The 20,830-nt window shown below is 35.4% G+C and overlaps 1 protein-coding gene across 1 annotated transcript in view; it reads right to left on the bottom strand.

Moving 5' to 3' along the window:
* Positions 1-353: 353 nt before the first annotated feature.
* b4galnt4b (beta-1,4-N-acetyl-galactosaminyl transferase 4b) overlaps positions 354-20,830 on the bottom strand; it is a 117,704-nt gene continuing 97,227 nt past the window's right edge. The window contains 11 exon segments of the mRNA XM_051900987.1: positions 354-1,037; positions 1,690-1,816; positions 2,613-2,766; positions 3,737-3,809; positions 3,944-4,097; positions 4,666-5,015; positions 6,379-7,642; positions 10,063-10,136; positions 10,245-10,345; positions 11,309-11,418; positions 13,531-13,674. Coding sequence (XP_051756947.1) covers positions 923-1,037; positions 1,690-1,816; positions 2,613-2,766; positions 3,737-3,809; positions 3,944-4,097; positions 4,666-5,015; positions 6,379-7,642; positions 10,063-10,136; positions 10,245-10,345; positions 11,309-11,418; positions 13,531-13,674 — 2,666 coding nt within the window. The 3' untranslated portion in view covers positions 354-922.

Below are 20,830 nucleotides of genomic sequence, written 5' to 3'. Positions count from 1 at the left end.
TTTGCACCGTTTTTTATCCAATATAAACACAATCTACAGAAAATCTATATATATATATATATATATATATATTTTTTTTTTTTTTTAAATTTGATTAGATTAATGCTTTTCTTAAAAACATAAAAAAAAAAAAAAAAATGAAATTATAAATGCCATAACCTGTATTGGTGAACAAACTGACCCTGATTAGTATCAAGTTAATAGGCATAGCAGCAATAAAATCAAGTATTAGCCAGAAAATTGTATACTAATAATAAAAAGGTGCCTTAAATATTCCTGCATCTGTTAGATGCACGTGTATGCCCTCGTGTGGTGGTTTGTAGGACTATGCTGAAATAATATCAGAACAAAACTCATTTTAATGAACTTTATTTATTCTTCAAAATAAGAAAATTTAACAGGGAAAATGTACATACCTAAATCCTCTACAAACAATTTCACAGAAATTATCCCTTCATCAAAACTTGTCTGGATTACTGTATAGATCTAGTACTCTATATATTTTACACCTTCTATTATAATCACTTTGAGTAAACCTCCACTATTTTAAACTACTCAGTAAGTTTGCAATAAAGAGACAAACTGCAGAATATTGGACAACCCCCTCTCTTCATATTTCTCTAAATTTTAAGATTGGCAAAGAAGCATTTAAAAATGTCCCATGTGCAAGTGCCTTCAATTATCCACTGTTAGATCCTGGTGTCCTCGGAGATTTATATTTTACCCATCAATTAAAAGTTAAATGAACTTTAGCAAAGCCCTTAAGTAAAATGTCCAAGTCCAAATATCAAAGTCCAGCGCTCACGTCAAACACAGTGCGGCAGGCCTATGTTCCAATGTAAGGGCGTCATCTGGGGCAGAATTTACCACCACACACACACAGCCAGCCAGAAACAACAGCAGGGTCCTCAGTGCTCTTCTCTTATCCTTGAGATGGTCTTTTAATAGGAATATTCCACATGCCCCGCTTGGAGTGGAAATAGTGGTAAAAGTTCCTTAGTCGCAATCTTTCTACCTCTAGTCCATTTTGCAGAACCCTGAGAGAAGGGCACAGATGTGATAGAGGAAGAGATGCAAAAAACAGTAATTACAACAACACTGGAACTGAGAATTTTGGTAACACTTTATTTTACAATGTCCTTATTACGTTACATATTACTATAAATTATGCATAATTACATGCAACTAACCCTAAACTAAGCCCTAATCCTAACCCTAAAATACATGTAGTTCATTAATATTACTCAGTACTTAAATGTATAACACAGTAACAAGGACACCTTAAAATAAAGTGATATTAAATTTCACATTCTCTAAATCTGAATTAAGCCACAGATCATATTTTAAGAAACCTTTTAACAAAGATGAGTGGTTACTGAGTTTTGCTCCCAAGGCAATACTTTTATATCTATTTTTTTATTCTGCAATGTATTCAAAAAGAAGAATACAGAGATGCAGTTTCTATGTTCAAAAAGGTTACAAAATATCACATAAAGGTTAACTCTGTATGGACCTGAGTTAAGATGAACTAACAACAGTTGTATTTTTTATAAACTAACATTGACAAAGATTTAAAAATACTGCAACACATGTATTGCTCATTGTTAATGTTAGTTAATGCATTAAGTAATGGGACCCTATTGTACAGTGTTACTAAATTGGCATTCCCAATAGAATGAATGCAGTTACCTGTCCAGCAGCTCCCAGTCTTCTCCTCCCCAGCGGTCTTTAAACTCCTCTGTGTTCATCCCACCAATTTTATCAAAATCAGATTTATAAATTCCAAACAAGCCAAAGCCATTCACTTCCCAAAAGCCTGTGTGTACAAATTGGAGACATAAGATAAATGTACACTGACATTGGCATTCCCTCATGCAGTCTCTTAAAAATGTATTTTAAACAAGCAATTTTATTTGAAAATGCATTCATGTGTGGTACCCTATGTGAGAGAAATCTTTTAAAAATGCCAGAGGAGGCAGACAGCCTGATGCATATATTGACAAATCAGAATGAATATTCAAACAATTAATAATAATAATTAATAATTAGAATTAATTAAATTAGCCTCTCTCTGTATAAATAATCAGATTGATAAAAAATTATAAGATGCAACATTTCAAACAATCAGCTTTCAATATCACATATCGTTCCTGCTTGTGGTGGAGATTTTCATATTTATCTAAAATATTTGGAGTTCAAATTCTTCAAGAATCTCAAAACAAATGCATAACAGAGCCATATATAAATTTGCTATAACAGTTTCTCTCTCTCTCTCTCTCTCTCTCTCTCACACACACACACACACACACACACACACACACACACACACACACACACACACACTGTACTGTTTTTATATTTTTGTAAGAAATGTATGCTTTTATTTACCAAAGTGCATTAAATTGATAAAAATAGAAATATACAAAAAAGAAATATACAAAAAGTAAACTGCTAGGCATTATGTCTAAAGCAGAGGAATATGACTCCATTTAAATACAAACAGGATTTGCGAGAAATAGAATCAGACACATTATGCACAGCTGGTGTTTAAGCAAATGTGTTTTGTATGTATTTAGCAGCTGTCTCTTAATGTGTCTGTGTATATGTCTTACCATCCGGCTCCAGAGGTGAGCTCCCACAGTCCAGTCTCATGACGATGGGTGCGAAAGCCAGTCTGCCTTCCACACAGTGCTTCCTAATGGTCTCCAAGATATTGTGAGGGAAGTGGATGTGCAGGTCACACAGGAACACTATGCTGTGACTGTCCTGGAAATTACGTTTTATACCATCACCAGTGTTGGGGGTAGTGTGCAACAAGTAAAATGCTTGGAGAAAATGTGTAAATATGTTACATATGTATAATTACATTTATGTTTTGAATTACTTTTAAATTTTTGAACAATTTTGAAAAAAATTAAAACTACATTTTCTAATTTATTTATGGACAAATACAACCAAAAATCTCAAATTTCTCCATAATGTGAAGTGTAAAAAATTATGGTAACACTTTATTTTAATGTGACGTAGTTACTACATGTACTTACTATAGTAATTATGCATAATTACAAGTAACTAACCTAAACCAAACCCTAACTGTAACTCTATAGTAAGTACATGTAGTTAATTAATATTACTCAGTACTTATTTGAGTAAGTACAATGCAACAACATCACCTTTAAATGTGTAATTAAAATTATTCTTCGAAGATTAAATGAAATAAATAAAACAAAGATTACTGTAGTTCGTTTTACAAGAAAATTACCTTTCAACACTTTCAACCTATTTCAACACTTAATTCAGTGTGTTACTTGCTCTTTCTTTCTTTCTTTCTTTTTTTCTTTCATTCTTTTTTTTGTAAAATTTACAAGTCAATTCTGAGAGAAAGTTGTTTCAAATAAATCCTACACAATCTTTTTTCAGTGTAGACTACACTACTATTGCAAATTATGTTACAAAGATTTGCAGACACAAAAACACTACTTTGGGACACTAATAAATACCTTCTAGAATTAAAGAATTAAAGCTTTAAATCTGAAAGAGTTATCAGGTATAAAAAATGCATAACTTTCCATTAAAAGTAATGTAATTGCTTTCCAGTAAAAGGCAATATAATTACATTTTTAAGGAGCACCATTATAACTTTAAAAAATCATATTCAAACACTGACCGTCCTTTTAATAATAGCTATTGACTCACAAATTCTGTAAATGGAAAATCTTTTTTGTTTTTTTCTCACCTCTATGTTGTCCACACCCATCTGTAAGCCAGACGATCTCTCAAAGTTCCCTTCACGTCTCAGATACTCATACCTACACACACAGAGCCTTGTTTTTCTCAAGTACAAACAGTTTGCGTGCCCAACAACAGCACTCATATAACGTATGCAGTGACTCTGCTCTTCTGGTTCTTTGGCTAAAAGTGGAAAGAAGAACTCAGTATTCACCTGGGCACAGTGCTCTTCCTCAGTGCCTGCTCCACATCCATGTCGTCACTCTGGAAGTCTACGATGATCACGCTGAAATTCTCATCCTTGGTCTCACGGTGCAGGAGTTCCATATCTGAGATAAACTGCTGCACCCAGCGAGCCTGATTCTTTACTGCCATAGAAGACAACTCAGATGAGTGGATATGAAACCATAAGATTTATTAATATTTATGAGTCTTTTATGCAAGGCTGCATTTATGTATTCAGAAATAGAGTAAAAACATGAATATTGTGAAATATGACAATTTAAAATACCTGTTTTTTGCTTTAATATATGTTATGAATGCAAAGCTGAATTTTCAGTATCATTATTCACATGTCACATGATCCTTCAGAAATCATTCTAATATGCTGATTTGGTGATCAAGAAACATTTCTTATTATTTTCAATGTTGAATACAGTTTAGCTGCTTAATATTTTTGGTGAAACCATGATACTTTACATGTTTTTCAGGATATTTTAATGAACAGAAAGTTCACGAAAATAACTTTATTGTCGTTATCAGTCAATTTAATGCTTGCTCAATAAAAGTATTAATTTCTTTAAAAAAAAAAATCTTACCAAGAAAAGTAGTGTATTAGATTATGGCTATAATTTAAATTATCATTAACATTTACAAAGTCTGTACTGTACTTTTTCCCAGAAATGCATATAAAAAGGAATTATTTGTTATAAATACCTGGTACAACAAAGTGTACCATCACATCATGTCTCCATTCTAACATGGCTGGCTGGCAGAGCAGGGGTTTGGCCCAGCTGGTGCTCCAGAGTGTGGTGTTATGTGTTTGGGTACTGGAACCACTGGGCAGTGGGGTTTTGGAGGGTGTATGGTGGGACGAGGGCATAGTTCCTTCTCTGCTTTCAATTCCCTCCTCAAGTCGACTGCGGTGCAACAGAAGATAGATGTAGTCAGACAGGCGCACCACTCTTTTTCCTCCCTCCATCAACAATAGTTCCACCAAATAACGGTTTCCCCTGGCTGAATCTCTCCGCTTCTCTACATTTACAATTCGGACCAGAGTGTAGATCCTGATAGAGAGGCAAAAAGAAGAAAGAGAGAGAAAGGTACTGTAAATAGAATGAACTTGAATGAGACAATGAGGAATATACCTGCAAAATAGAAGCATATATTGTAACATCACACATCATGTTTAATCTAGTTGTGTCAGGAGTAATAAAGCTTTCCCATTTGTTATTTAATAAAGCTGCATAAAGCGACCCACTGAGAGAGTGCTTAACAGCAGGAGAGTACACTTGAGCTGCAGGCTCAGCAAGAAAAACCCACACATCTATTTAAAACGGTTGTATTTTTCATTTTTTTAATTATTTATTTTTCTTTCACTGTGGTCCATATTTAGTAGTAAAGTGGTCTACACCTAAAATAGTCATAATTTATTTTGTAAATACATTTTATTCATCAAAAAAGATATTGTATGTGCTCAAGAAGAAAAAATAACCAGTCCGTTCTCAGGTGCATAAAACAAAACAAAAAAATGTATCAGCCAAATAGCAAAAATTGTCTGAACACTGAAAAACATACAATTAGACCAAAGCAAGGGTCTATCAAAAATATTTCTTTAATTTAACATATGTGAAAAGTGTCTTAAAAACAGACCAAAGAGCAGACGTTTCAGCTCATGCTTTCTTCAGTACTCAAGGGACAAACAGCAACAACACTCTTTTATAGGCAACACTCTTTTATGTTACCAGCTGAGCTTAATCAATAGGTGGTAGGTGATTACCAAAACCAATTAAAAAAAAAAAAAAAAAGGAAGAAAAATAAAATAAATAACAAGGGGAAAAATATGTTTTATTCCTTCTCTATAATTATTCATAGTAATAAAAAAGCATTTTTTTCCCCCGCTGTACCTTTAAGCCTATTTAAACGCTGTCTTTACACAAGAGGGAAGTGTCCAATTTGTGAACAAATTGTTATTTTAACTCATTTATTTTCAAAAACTGGTTGATCCAGTTCACAAAACCAGTCTGAATGATTCCAAATCCTGAGTTCAACTCACTGACTCATTGATCTAGTCATAGAAATGAGGTAATCAACAACTAAAATTATATCGGTTTCTCATACAAAACTATTGAACAGCTTCAGAAAACATGTATAATGCCCAATTAATGGACACATTTATGCTGAAAAATTAATATGGTTTTAAAAAAAAATGTATGCACATTTATTTTGAAAGGTCCAGTCGATTATTTGTAAAATGGACAAAGAATCAACCAGTACATTCTTCAAAATTTTGTAGAAGAAAGCAAATCATACTGGTTTAGATCAACATGAGGGCAGGTAAATAATGACAGAGTTGTGTCACAGTGAACTATCCTTTAAGTATCTTCATTTGCATTTTAACATCACGGTTTAGCACCCATACACGCTCACCCTCCATTCCGCTCGTTCAGCCTCTCCATGTACTGTGAGATCACATCAATGACCTCGCTCTCTGCGAGCTGCAGATTTCCTGAGACGTTACACCTCAGGTCATTCCAGTCTGACCTCAGCAGCTCAAAGTCCACAGGGTTCACGCTGAAGGTGCGCTGCCAGTTGATGGCCTCCTCTGTCAAAAGTGGCCTCACTTCGGCCTCCTCATAACTGTACTCGGACATCTCTCCTTCTTCAAGACCCCTGCTCTGAGGAGCCATGTCCGATCCCCCTGGCATTTCCGAGATCTTTGTTGGCTGCACCACCGGAGGCCGGCTGTTCTCAGACGAGTTTAGCCCAGGGTGGCCTCTCTTTTCCGAGCTTGATGGGGGCAAGCTGTCTGGATCTGATATGAAGGCGGTAGGGTCACCCTTATTATGAGGCCCAGGCTCTGTAGGCAAGGAAGAATGGCTGTGCTTTAACAGGGCAGTTTGGGTGGAAGTCTTATGCCCCATTAAGGAGAAGTTCGGCCATGGGAGAGAAGCAGCTGCTTGTGTTTTTAAGGACCTCCATTTTGAACTTAAATCCACAAGCCTCTTAGTCTTTCTAGATTGATAAAGAAAGACACCAGGAAACACTTCCACAGGAGGCTTTGGTCTGCTTACTGGTGGACGGGGTCTAGTGATGTAAATTTTGTTGGTATTAGTCTCTTTCTCCACACTGGTCCCAACCACAGGCTTGCCTGCGCTACCTAAAATCCTATTAGCCAAAACATAGAGAGAGGACTTTTGAGGAAGCTTAAAGAGGGAGCTTCCCTTCACAGGTGGACTAGCAGTTTCTGTAAGTTTACTCTTGTTTGGCAGTCCCGTGTCATGAAGCTGCCATGTTAAAGAACGCCCTCTCTGAACCAGTGCAGATGTTTGGGAGTCTCCGTGCTCCTCGCTCGCTCCTGTCTGTTCATTTAGAGACCCACTTTGAGACTCTAATGCACCTGCACTACCCTTTGCCTGGCTTTGCCTTATTTCTGTCATTTCATCATCCACTACCAGAGAGTGTTTATAAAACCTTTCCCCTTTAGTTCTTTTACTCCTTTCTTGCTCTTTTAACTGACTGTATTGCCTCTCTTGCTGTAAGACATAGCTCTTTGAACCCCTGTCTAATCTATCAGGCTTTGAGGAGGCTGTAATCCTTGACATCTGATAGGGTGGACTGGTCCTCCTGACTGGCTGGTTGCTGGAAATGATAGTCTCCTCTGGGTCGACACCCTCTTCCTCTTCCAGGAAATCTGTCAGAAGAGACAACCCCCATCAAACTAAAGCCCTTTAAATAATTCATATAATCTGAAATGAGAATTGCTTAATGATATAATTAAAGAGTCAGTGACATGTGTTGTGGTGTTGATAGAAATCTACAGCTAATCATTTTCATTTCCAGGCCTTCCAAGTTTTGTGGTAATTTTTAACACACAATGCACTTGAGGAATTATAGCCTATGAGATGAGCCAGTCATTAGGGAAACTGCACCAGCATTAAAAGGCACATTGTGATTTTTTTAGTGGCTTAATGCAGGAACTTTGTACTAAGGGTATTGCAAAATGCCGGTACTGATGATAAGCATAATATTTAAAAAGAATGAAATGTTGTTATTATGTTAATACTACACAAATGATACTATCTTAAATAACCCAGTACCAGTGTCTGTTTGACACTCCAGCGTAGTAGGTGGCAGTACTGCATCTTAACGCTGGTTGCCACCTGTCATAACATGGGGTGAAAAAAGAAACAACGCCGCAGTGTGTAGATACTGCTGCACAAAATCATGTCAAAGGAGATGACAGACAGAAAAAGCAAGACTCTGCCAGCACCCAAAAAAATTAGATTTTTTAGATTCCATAAAAAAGATGGGGTGTTCAACACTCAACACTCAACACTCCACTTTTGTTCTTTTTACAGTTATGGTTACGAACTCCTACACTCATATTTTTAAAAATTTAACCATGAAATAAAGGTAAAGATTAATTTGACTGATAGCATTTTTTTTCAGGATTTCTATAGCTATCATGATAATATTGTTACCACATTTTTTTTGTGAATGATAATTGGGTAACACTTTACAATACTGGTGCACTAATATGCATTAATGCATGCTTAACTAATGCACAGATAATCATGTGTTAATGTATGACTCATGAAGAACTAAACCATTAATTAATGATTACTGCATCAGCAACTAATTAAGATTCTATATGATTAATAGATTAAGTAATATATGATTGTTATTAATTAAATGTGTCATCATGTATTAATTCCTTAATAACATTTTTTTTTTTTAACTAAGTGTAAATTAATGTGTTAACTACCACAATGGGTTGAAGCCATGTACTTCAACTTCCAGTTGTCTGCTTTAATTAATTATTAACTAATGATTTGAAAATGTATCATTATGTTATGACTTTACTTGTTGAGGCACATGACTATTAACTAATTGTTAAATAATATGTCATTAATGGGTTTTGACAGTTGCACATGCAGTGAGTGTAATGACAGAGAATGTGTTTGAAGGATGGGTAAGTTGGGCTGCACACAAATATCAGCACACCAGAATCTGAACTACAGATTGATGTTGCACTGTGTTTAAACTGGATGTGACCATTATCGAGTCATGCTGCAACAGCTGTTTACACTGGACATGACAGACCATTGAAAGTCCAATTTTCCTTCATAACAGAAGTGACGTTTTGTTGTGGTGTGTTGTGTCGTGCCGCATCCAGTGTAGCATCACTATCACTGATTATAATGGGTTCTATTCTCTTTGTCTGTATGTTCTCAGTGTTCTGCCTTTGAATCCTTGACCTCAAGCTTAACCTGACATATTCCTGTGCCATGAACAACAAGATTCTGGATGCAGCCGTTCATCTGGTACAGTGGAATCACGGTTGTAGATGGTTGGAAATTAAAATCCATGGCTTAGTGTATATGTCAAAACCATAATGACATATTACTTAACGATTAGTTAATAGTCATGTGCCTCAACAAGTAAAGTCATAACATGATACATTTGCAAATCATTAGCTAATGATTAATTAAAGCAGACAATTTGAAGTTGAAATACATGGCTTCAAGCATTGTGGTAATTAACACATTAACTTACACTATTAAAATGTGTTATTAAGGAATTAATACATGATGAAACATTTAATTAATAGCAATTCATATATTACTTAATCTATTAATCATATAGACTCTTTATTAGTTGCTGATGCAGTAATTATTAATTAATGGTTTAGTTCTTCATGAGTCATACAGTAAAAATCATGATTATCTGTGCATTAGTTAAGTATGAATTAATGCATATTAGTGCACCAGTATTGTAAAGTGTTAAAGTGTTGTAATTGTGTAGTGAAAATCTGATATTGTGCAATAATATTGTCTATATTGTATGTATTTGTATCAGTGACAATCAAATGGTATCTTTCTAATAGTGTAACATAAACCATGTAATGATCCTAATAAAGTTGGTGGCCAACTGTTTTATTTACTCTTCATAGCCCATTTCTACTCACATTTGGCGTCTGGCCTGTGTTAATTTTGAACCTTGGGAACACATATGTTGCTTGGCTCATTACAGATGTCATGGTGAGATTTTAAAGAGAGTAAACAGCTGCTGAATTCTTATCTGTTATTAAGATCCCAGCTGAACACAGACCATCAGGTTTGGGGAAGAAAACAGGCTGGTCATCCTCCTCCTCATCCATCTTCATGTACTTATAGAAGCCAAATCTATATGACAATTCAAAAGAATGACAGGGCCATGTTTACCTTTTTATTTACGTTTTTAGTTATTGACTGATTGGCTAATTTCTTGTCATGATCAATTGGGATTCATACTTTTCTAAGTAGACAGGGGACTCTCGATAGAAGCATTTGTTCTTTTTCTCCATTTGAGTAAGTCTGGTGAAATCATTGGGATATACATAGGAAAGGTAGACCTGGTTGAGCACACACAGGAATAAGAGAAAATAGTTAAGAGATATTTGGTAAATGCATTTCCAAAATATTACGCCAAAGTGCATCAAATAAGACACTCAGAAGAATTAAAAACGAATGAATGTGAATGTAATTGGATAGCATGAGATTTAACAGATGCACAACCCCTGTGTTGAACAGTAGTGGCCAAAAGAGGGCACTGTTTGCTCTAAGCTCAGAAATCTCTTAATCAGGTCAAGTACCACTACGTCAGTGGTTCTCAACCTTTTTGGGGGGACCACTGTCCAAGTCAATATTCAAAGACCAAGATATTTGTGGCGGTAATGACAAAACCGCTTATTTATACAAACTAGGAGTGATACACTCTTCAAAAAAAAAAGGTTATTTCTTGGCATCTTTGGTTCCACGAAGAACCTTTAACATCGATGGAACTTTTCCATTCCATTCTTTATAGTGGAAAAGTGTTTAAATTTACATGATTTTCCAGTCATATTCATTAAGGTATAAGTTTTATTTTAAAGTAAAAAGTCTGAGCTTGGGATAACTAGAAAATCGTGTATAAATTTTTTAAAGAATTCAATCATTTCCATGACTTTTTAAGGTCTAGAAATTGTGCTTTTAAAATTCCTCATTTTTAGCTGTTTATTTTAAAGTTTGCTTTGTTTTATAAAAATCATTTTAAGCCATCTTGTGGCCTCCTTGGAAGTGTGCTGAGGCCCCCTAGTAGGTCCCGGGCCCCTGTTTGAGAACTGCTGCACTACATGTTCATGTTCATGAAAATCATTTTTCAATATCCTATTTCTTATAAAACTAAACTGTAACATTTTTACAAAATTATTAATAAAAAAATGTTATTAAACTGTTTCTCATAAACTAGCAGCTAAAAACCAGTCATAAACATTCTGTCAGTTGTATTGCCAATAAAACAACATAGAGAGTGTGTTTGGTGAGATTATTTTACTTACAAACTGCAGGCCTTGATAGCGTGCGATAGGGAAGTCTTTCACCACATATGTAGGAGAGTAGACACAAGATGGTAGAACATTCTCCAGCCTGGACTGATCTATCATGGGAACTAGGACAACAAATACATCATCAAATGGGACAATTCCCACATTTTGATGAGTTTATATAGCTGTTACAAATAGCTGCTCAGCACAAACATTTTTCCATTCACCTAATTTAAAAATGTATTACAAAAAAATCAGCTAGTTTATAACCAATGGCTTCCATTCATCACTATTAGCTTGTGCATTTACACCCACTAAATGTACCTCAGTCCTGATTGTCACATATTTAGTGGTGCTGCTCCTAACAAGCTGACATTCTACAGAGTATCTACACTACCATGTGGAACTACCAATGCACTGCAAAGCTTCCACATGAGCAATTAAACATTGGCACATCTGCAAGCCACAGTACATTGTCTATCCAGATAGACAGATGGCTGTTTGTTTTGTTCAACCACAGCCATATATACATATAATATTGCTAGAATGCAGCAAAAAAAGAAAAAAAAAAAAAAAAAAACTTAAACATATTTAAACACAGTGTGCATGCATTATATAGATTAAAAAAACAAAAACAAAAAAACAACCTGCATGCAGAAAAAATTATTGGGTGGAAAATTAAAATTGTCTAATTTTATATGTTCCATTTAAAATATATCCATTATTATATAAATACATTACTTCCATTCAAAAGTTTGGGGTCAGTAAGATTTTTTTTAAAGAAATCCTGATAATTTACTCACCTCCATGTGATCCAAGATGTTTATGTCTTTCTTTCTTCAGTCGAAAAGAAATTAAGCTCCATATAGTGGACTTCAGCAGTTACCAACAGGTTGAAGGTCCAAATTTCAGTTTCAGTGCAGCTTCAAAGGGCTCTACATGATCCCAGCCGAGGAATAAGGGTCTTGTCTAGCGAAACAATTGGTGATTTTCTAAAAAAAAATAAAAATGATATACTTTTTAACCACAAATGCTCGTCTTGCGCTAGCTCTGCGATGTGCCATGCGTTACATAATCATGTTGGAAAGATCACGAGTGACAGGCGGAAGTACCGAGCATGTGTTTACAAAGCGAATGTGCAAAGACTAAGTCAAACGGCCTTTACAAAAAAAAAAAATGACCGATCGTTTCGCTAGACAAGACCCTTATTCCTTGGCTGGGATCATGTAGAGCCCTTTGAAGCTGCACTGAAACTGCAGTTTGGACCTTCAACCCGTTGTACCCTGTTGAAGTCCACTATATGGAGAAAAATCCTGGAATGTTTTACTCAAAAATCTTAATTTCTTTTTGAGAAAGAAAGACAAACATCTTGGATGACATGGGGGTGAGTAAATTATCAGGAAATTTTAATTCTGAAGTGAACTAATCCTTTAAATTTCCTGTAAAGATAAGATAAAATTAAATATATATGGATAGTGGATAGATATAAAAATCTATTTAAAAAAAATGCTGTTCTTTTGAACTGTCTATTAATCAAAGAATCCCCCTCCCACTTGCAACAACTCTTCTCTTCTTTGATGATGTGTTCACCGGCACAAGGGCGGGACGATAACCTCTCTGATCTAGCAACCTGTCACTCACATGAGATTGCAGCAATAGCAAACGACAACAATCCAACCAATCCAATCAATTTCCAACAGACAAAATCCAGTCCCTTACATTTTATTTTATTTTTTCATTCAAGAAGCCATTCCACTCAGATGTCACCATAAGCAAGAAAAGACGATTACAACTTCCATTTCATACCAAATTAAAGCAGCACAAAAAAAAAACCAAGCAAAAGAAAACATTGATAATACTAACAAGAAATGTTTCTTGAGCACCAAATCAACATATTAAAAATGATTTCTGAAGGATCATGTGACACTGAAGACTGGAGTAATGACTGCTGAAAATTCAGCTTTGCTGTCACAGAAATAAATTATATTTTAAAAAAATATATTAAAAATAGAAAACAAATCTGATCAAATAAATACATCCTTGATGAGCATAAAAGATTTTCAAAAACATTAAAAAGTCTAAACTTTTAAACAGTGTATAATGATATGTTATACAGTATATCAATTATTTTATTAAGCAATTTAGAGCCTCAGTTCGATCAGGTGAATGAATGATTCACAACTGAGAATAGTGAACAAAATCTGTGAATCTGCATACACACCATTGGGAATACTCACTCTTGTAGAAGGAGTCTCGTGGGTCTGGTTTGAGCATGTCTGCAGAATGTGTCTCTGTTCGCTGCTTAACCTGTAGAGCGAGAGAGTGACTGGCCAGTGTCTGTGGGATGTGACGAACACTGTTCATCTTCAGACTGGATTCATCTGTCAGATACACAGAGAAAAAAAGAGAGAATAAGGACAGTGAGAGACAGCATCTGAATTTAAATCCACTAACAGACTAACATTCAGCAACCTGTGCTGTTTGTTTCCCATTATAGAAATGGTAGCATCATTGCTGGACCATGGCTGGAAAATAATTGAAGCGGCATACTTTATACTCAGACCCCTGGTGTAGATGCTATTGCAATTTTTTTTCATTATGTTTAAAGCATGACTATCAGCATAACTATTTGGGTGAAACATTAAAATTAAAAATTAACATGAATTTTCGAATTTCATGACAAAGAACTGTGATACCAATACTACAAATACATGATTTAAGAATAATTCAAAGAGCACCTTGTTTCAATGTAAGCAAGAACATAGAGTCACATTATCAATGTCACAAATGTAATAATTTGATTAAAGACCTAGAAATTATAGTGACCTAGAATGCAGAATCTAAAATATTCGATATTAATTTTGTATAATTCTTTTTTAATTCCTTAAAAATCCTAAAACTAAGGGATTCATTAGAGGTTTAACTTAGATTCTGAATCCTAGATTTTCAACGTAGTTGCCATGATTTTTTAATGTGACAAATGGACATTAACTTCCATTCAAAAGTCGGGGGTCAGATATTTTTTGTTTGATCAGAAACTGATCATTTTATTCAGCAAGGACACATTAAATTGATCAAAAGTGACAGTAAAGAAAAAAAAAACTGAAAAAAAAAAAAATGTTCCCAGTTTTCACAAAAATATAAACCAGCACAACTTTTAATATAACAACAAATGTTTCTTGATCCCCAAATCAGCATATTAGCATGATTTCTGAAGGATCATGTGACACTGAAGACTGGAGTAATGATGCTGAAAATTCAGCTTTGCCATCACAGAAATAAATTACATTTTGAAAAAATTATTAGGGCCCGAGCACCGGTGGTGCGAGGACCCAACACTATCTCACGACCAATTCGTACGTATTTTACAGGTGGCTAATTCGTATGAATTTGTACGATTTGTCTAAACCCCAGTGACGGGTAGGTTTAGGGGCGGGGTTTGGGGTAGGTCATTCGTATGAATTCATACAAATTTGTCAACTTGTACGTATGATTTAGCAAAAAACGTATGGATTCGTACGAGCACCTCGTAAAATACATACGAACTGCTGTGAGATCGGGTTGGAGGACCCTATTGTAATTGCTCAGTCAATTATTCTTCTTTTCCGAAGTTAATCGCATTTTTGAGGGCCTAAACATGCTTGAAAACTCATGAAACTTTGCACACGCGTCAGAAGTAGTGAAATTTACATCTGATATGGGTTTCAGAATTAAGTGTGGCAAAATGGCTCGATAACGCCACCTACAAAATTTCAATTAAGCGGCATTCGCGCTACGTTTCACGTACAGGAATGAAATTCGGTAGACAGATGTAACAGCCCAATACCTACAAAAAAGTACCAGGGTGCAAATTCTGAAAACCCAACAGGAAGTGAGATATTTTGAATTTTCTCTGCAAAATTGTTGCAGTTTTTGCCATTTCCAGATGTTGTACTTTAACAAACTCCTCCTAGAGCTTTAATCAGATCAAGGTCATATTTGGTCAGTCTAATCTAAAGGCCTTAGTGATGTTAAATTGTGAAGATCTTGACTTTTCACTGAAGGGGCGTGTCCGTGGCGGCCTGACAAAGTTCGATGTTTCACCATGAAACAGGAAGTTGTTGTAACTTTTGCATACAATGTCTGATCTGCCCCAAACTTCACATGTTTTATTAGAGTCCTAGCCTGAAGACATTTACAATGTAATATTCAGTTACAGTCATAGCGCCACCTGCGGACAACAGGAAATGACATGTTTTACTCTGTGATTAACTCCTCATAGAGATTTAATCAGATCAACATAATATTTAGTCAGTCTAATCTTAAGGCCTTAGCGATGTTACATTGCAAAGATCTTGAGTTTTCACTGAAGGGCGTATCTGTGGCGGCCTGACAAAGTCAGATGTTTCGCCATGAAGGAGGAAGCTGTTGTAACTCAGGCATACAGTGTCTGAACTGCCCCAAACTTCACATGTTTGATAAGAGTCCTGGCCTGAAGACATCTCTATGCCAATATTCAGTTAGTCATAGCGCCACCAGCTGACAACAGGAAATGGCATGCTTTGCACAATAATTCACTCCCAGAAACACATTTAATTATGCCATGAAGTACCAAACATACTAGAAACACATTAAATCATGCAACACTTGGCTAAGTGCTAATGTATGCGATTAACGCCACAAAACAGGAAGTTGTTGTAACTCAGGCATACAATGTTCGATCTGCTTCAAACTTCACATGTTTGATAATAGTCCTGGCATGACGAGATCTACTTGGCAATATTCAGTAATAGTCAAAGCGCCACCTGCTGGCAGCAGGAACTGTGGTGCATCAAAATGACTTTGCCATATTTCTCCTCTATTTATCCGCTTAAATGAATACTGTTCAGTTTTCCACTGGGTGGCGGTAAGCCCGGGTGCGAGGGCCCTTTCATCGCTGCTTGCAGCTTAAATTTATGGTTTGTTTTTTTCGTTAGCCAGGAAAGTTTTCTTAAAGCTGCTGTTCGTAAGTTTTGCCTCTTTGTTGCCATCTCTGTTTGAAACCTGCAATTGCAGTTATATGCGGAATTATCATCTTTACGTGGGTTGTGCTTTGGCACGGCTCCTCAGTGCGGACGAATCTAATGTTTGCCGTCAGTCAACACATCGGTGGATACTGTACTTCAGAATCACAGATTCAACGTCTTGGAAGTATGATCAAAATAAGAATTTTCACCAGAAAATGTCTGAACAAGTAAGTAACATGTCTGCCACTTTTGTTCTGACCAACTGAGGAAAAATGCATTAGCCTACAATAATTCGTGCTGCCAATGGCGATTAATTATAACGATCGCTTAGCTCATATCACATCAAACCGTGCAAATTATTATTGTTGTTATACTTTGTTCTCAAATTGTTAATGTTAACAACATAAGCATTGCCTGATTATGTGTATTTAGTGTGTATTAGTGTTACCTGTAGATTTCAATTTCTGTAGCCACTCCGCAGTCCGAAGTCTTTTGCTTTTGACTACGGGTGAATCTCCAGTTGTCACTGATGATCATCATTTGGACCTTTCTGGATTACAATCCGCCATCAAAATGATAAGTTTAATTATTGCAGCTGCTGTGAGAAAAAGGCTATAAATGATCCGCTACCAGCAGCATCCTATATGCATAGTCTACTAGCTGGGACTCCTTTCTGTTTACAGATGTGACGTAATGCCGCAAAGACAAATGGCTGCATGCTCGAATTTCCCGTGGAAACCCACCAGTACCGATTTTATTTGAAAACATTATTACAAGCTTACTGCTGTGAATTGGGATAAAGTAAGGAGATAGTTTTGAACACCAGCTGGTTTATGTACTTGCTCTAAAATTGATTTTGGATAATTTTTAACCAAAAAAAAAGTTACGGACTGCAGCTTTAATGTTCCCAGAACGTTTTTGTGAGTTTTTGGCTCACAGAACGTTATTCTAACGTTAATCTAATGTTCCCAAAGTGTTTTTGGTTTGTATAACGTTATTCTAAAGTTAATCTAACGTTCCCAGAACGTTATTCTAACGTTCCCAGAACGTTAGTTTTTGGTTTTTATAACATTATTCTAACATTAATCTAACGTTCCCAGAACGTTAGTTTTTGGTTTGTATAACGTTATTCTAAAGTTAATCTAACGTTCTCATAACGTTTTTCTAACATTAATCTAACATTCTCAGAACGTTATTCTAATGTTAATCTAATGTTCCCAAAGCATTTTTGGTTTGTATAACTTTATTCTAAAGTTAATCTAACATTCTCATAATGTTATTCTAAAGTTAATCTAACGTTCCCAGAACATTATTCTAACGTTAATCTAAGGTTCCCAGAACGTTAGTTTTTGGTTTGTATAACGTTATTCTAAAGTTAATCTAACGTTCTCATAACATTATTCTAACATTAATCTAACGTTCCCAGAATGTTAGTTTTTAGTTTGTATAACGTTATATTAACATTAATCTAACGTTCCCAGAACGTTAGTTTTTGGTTCCCAGAACATTATTCTAACGTTAATCTAACGTTCCCAAAATGTTAGTTTTTGGTTTGTATAATGTTATACTAAAGTTAATCTAACGTTCCCAGAACGTTATTCTAATGTTAATCTAACGTTCCCAGAACGTTAGTTTTTGGTTTGCATAACGTTATTTTAAAATTAATCTAATGTTCCCAGAAAGTTAATCTAACATTCCCAGAACATTATCCTAACGTTATTTTAACGTTCCCAAAACGTTAGTTTTTGGTTTGTATAACGTTTGTATAACAAACATACTAGAAACACATTAAATCATGCAACACTTGGCTAAAGTATGCAATTAATGCCATGAAACAGGAAGTTGTTGTAACTCAGGCAAACAATGTCCGATCTGCTCCAAACTTCACATGACTGATAATAGTCTTAGCCTGAAGACATCTAGATGGCAATATTCAGTAATAGTCAAAGTGCCACCTGCTGGCAGCAGGAAGTGTGGCACGTCGAAATGACTTTGCCATATTTCAACTGTATTTACTCGCTTACATGCATGTCACCCACTATTCACTGTTTTCCTAAGGCCACCGAGTGGTGGTGGCCCCGGGTGCGAGGGGCATTTCATCGCTGCTTGCAGCTTTAATTATTATTGTTATTTTAAATTGTAATAATACTTCACATTATTACTGTTTTTACTGCCTTGATGAGCATAAGAGACTTCTTTCATTTCATTGACACAGAGCCAAAGCTGCATCAGAGAAGAGGTGAATTATGGACTGCATATTTTAGTAAATCTTTTATATGGCATCCAATCTTCACAGTAAATCTGGAGCCAGCACAGACCCTCAATGAACATGTTGCTCTTCAACCCTATCCACACTGCTGGGCTCCAAACTCAAAATCTAACCTCACTCTGGGAAACCTAATTTCTGGTTGAATCAGTTGTTTTGTGTGGATACTTCCCTAAGGCTTAAAGAGATGCAACCAGGCTCACACACACTGCCCACGCTTTAAGACAATCCCTTGGAGATCAGACTATGGGCACTGAAGCATGCAGGTGTGTGTGTGTGGGGGGGAGACTCCATTCATTAAGGCTTATCTACTGACGTTATGAGAGCTCACAACAGTGTCTGCTCAGCTAGCCACTGATGAAAACACACTTTAATTAGTCCTATCAATCTACTGCAAATGTGTTACTGTGCAAGTATAAGTCAGTCAGTTATAGTCTGTCTGTCACTGATGGTAGAAATGCTGAAGGAAAGGACACAGCACTGACAGGGGGATGAAAAGAGAGAGAATAAAGGGTTACAGTAACACAAGATGAAGACGAAGAACAAAGAGATGGAGCAGAGTTGTGCCATTATAGGCTGAAAGACTGCAGGCTTTGACTGATGTGTCTGTTGATGCTGTTAACGCTTTAGTCACGGGCCTTATGGCTTTATTGATTATCAAACAGACACATTACAAGCAAATTTAATTGGACATAAAACAGAAAACAAGCTCAAACAAGCTTTCTTCTTCTATTTCGTCTCCGCATTTCTCCTCTTTTCTAGATTGTGTCCTATTCTAATAAACCTGGCACTGCATATTACGGATATTGTTGGCTCTTGTAAGTCGCTTTGGATAAAAGCATCTGCTAAATGCATGAATTTAAATGCATTTGTCCTATTCTTTGTAATTTGCACATCTTTGATCTTATTTTTTAATAATAAAGATAAAATAACAAAAACTGGGAAAAGGAATGTTCACTTTGATGTGTGCTGTTTAAACAGCTCATTTCACTCATTTCTGTAGAGATTTCAAAAGAATACCAGCGTCATGAACAAGTGGATCGTTTATTTTTAATGGCGTAATGGATTGCGTCAGAGGATTATATGTTTGTTCAGAGAATTTGACTGCAGATTGCTTTGTAAATAAGGCACAGTGTAATGGAGAGTTTGCAAAGAAACTTAGATAGATACATTAGATATTAATATATACTATTAGATATAAAAAAGGTATCTGTATTGGATCTGGAAAAATTCTAAAAAAGGTAAACAGATCATTTAAAATTTAAAATTATACTAATAAATATACTAATAAAACAAAATGGTACAAATCAAGTGCAGCAATGTAGTGACTGTGGCATCTTTAAGTATGGGAACATTAATAAAGCCCTAGAATTTCCAGTGCATAAAAGAGCAAATAGAAAGAGTGCATAAACGTCTTATACAATTCTTATTAAAAGATGTAATAACAGAAGAAAAAGGATTTCATTTGTAACTAATTATATTATATAACTATTATATATTGCAAACTAATGACTTGCTTGCACTAAAATAAGGGTTTTTTTTTTTACTCAAATTACAGATATAAGGTATCCAAAATACAACTTCCCACTTATTTAATAATATATATTAAATACAAAGTTGGCTATTATTGTTCAATAAATAATATTTTATATTATAATGTTGGCATACTTGGTATTCAGAAATGGTCTGTATGTTAATGATGGGGATTTATCAACGACTTCAGTGCAGGTTACATAGTTACACCAGAAGGTAGCAGAAAGGGACTAACTTTAAAAGTGAGTTACTAGATTCATTAAAAACGCTGATTCATTCTGGAACGAAGCAAGGTTGTAAACACGGAATTATTTTAACTTTGAACAACACCTTATAATACGCAACCGACAAGCAAAGCGGCTCTGGGGTGAAGCTACCTAATCTAACATTTTACTTTAAAGAGATTAATCCATTGACCAGTGCAGTGCAGTCATGGGAAATCCCCTTAACTATTGAAAGGATACTATGACAAAGAAATAACTTTCCTTATTCAAACAGATTTTTTTTCTATGGACATATTGACCTGAAGAATGAAAGCTGTATCATAATCTTGGAAATATATCAGCAATATCATGCTCATAGCCATGAGAAATGGCTAAATCAGACAGGATGCAGTATCAATTTTGCATGAAAAGATTGTATTTGTGTTTTATAAAAAAAAAAAAAAAAAAAAAAAAAAAAATTAAATACTAATTTCATATATATTTTCTTTCAATAATTCAAGCACTTTTCAAGTACCTTTTCAAGGGTTTC

This window comes from Ctenopharyngodon idella, chromosome 7 (genome assembly GCF_019924925.1).
Source record: "Ctenopharyngodon idella isolate HZGC_01 chromosome 7, HZGC01, whole genome shotgun sequence".
Lineage (NCBI taxonomy): Eukaryota > Metazoa > Chordata > Actinopteri > Cypriniformes > Xenocyprididae > Ctenopharyngodon > Ctenopharyngodon idella.
This window is presented reverse-complemented; position numbering and strand designations above follow the sequence as displayed.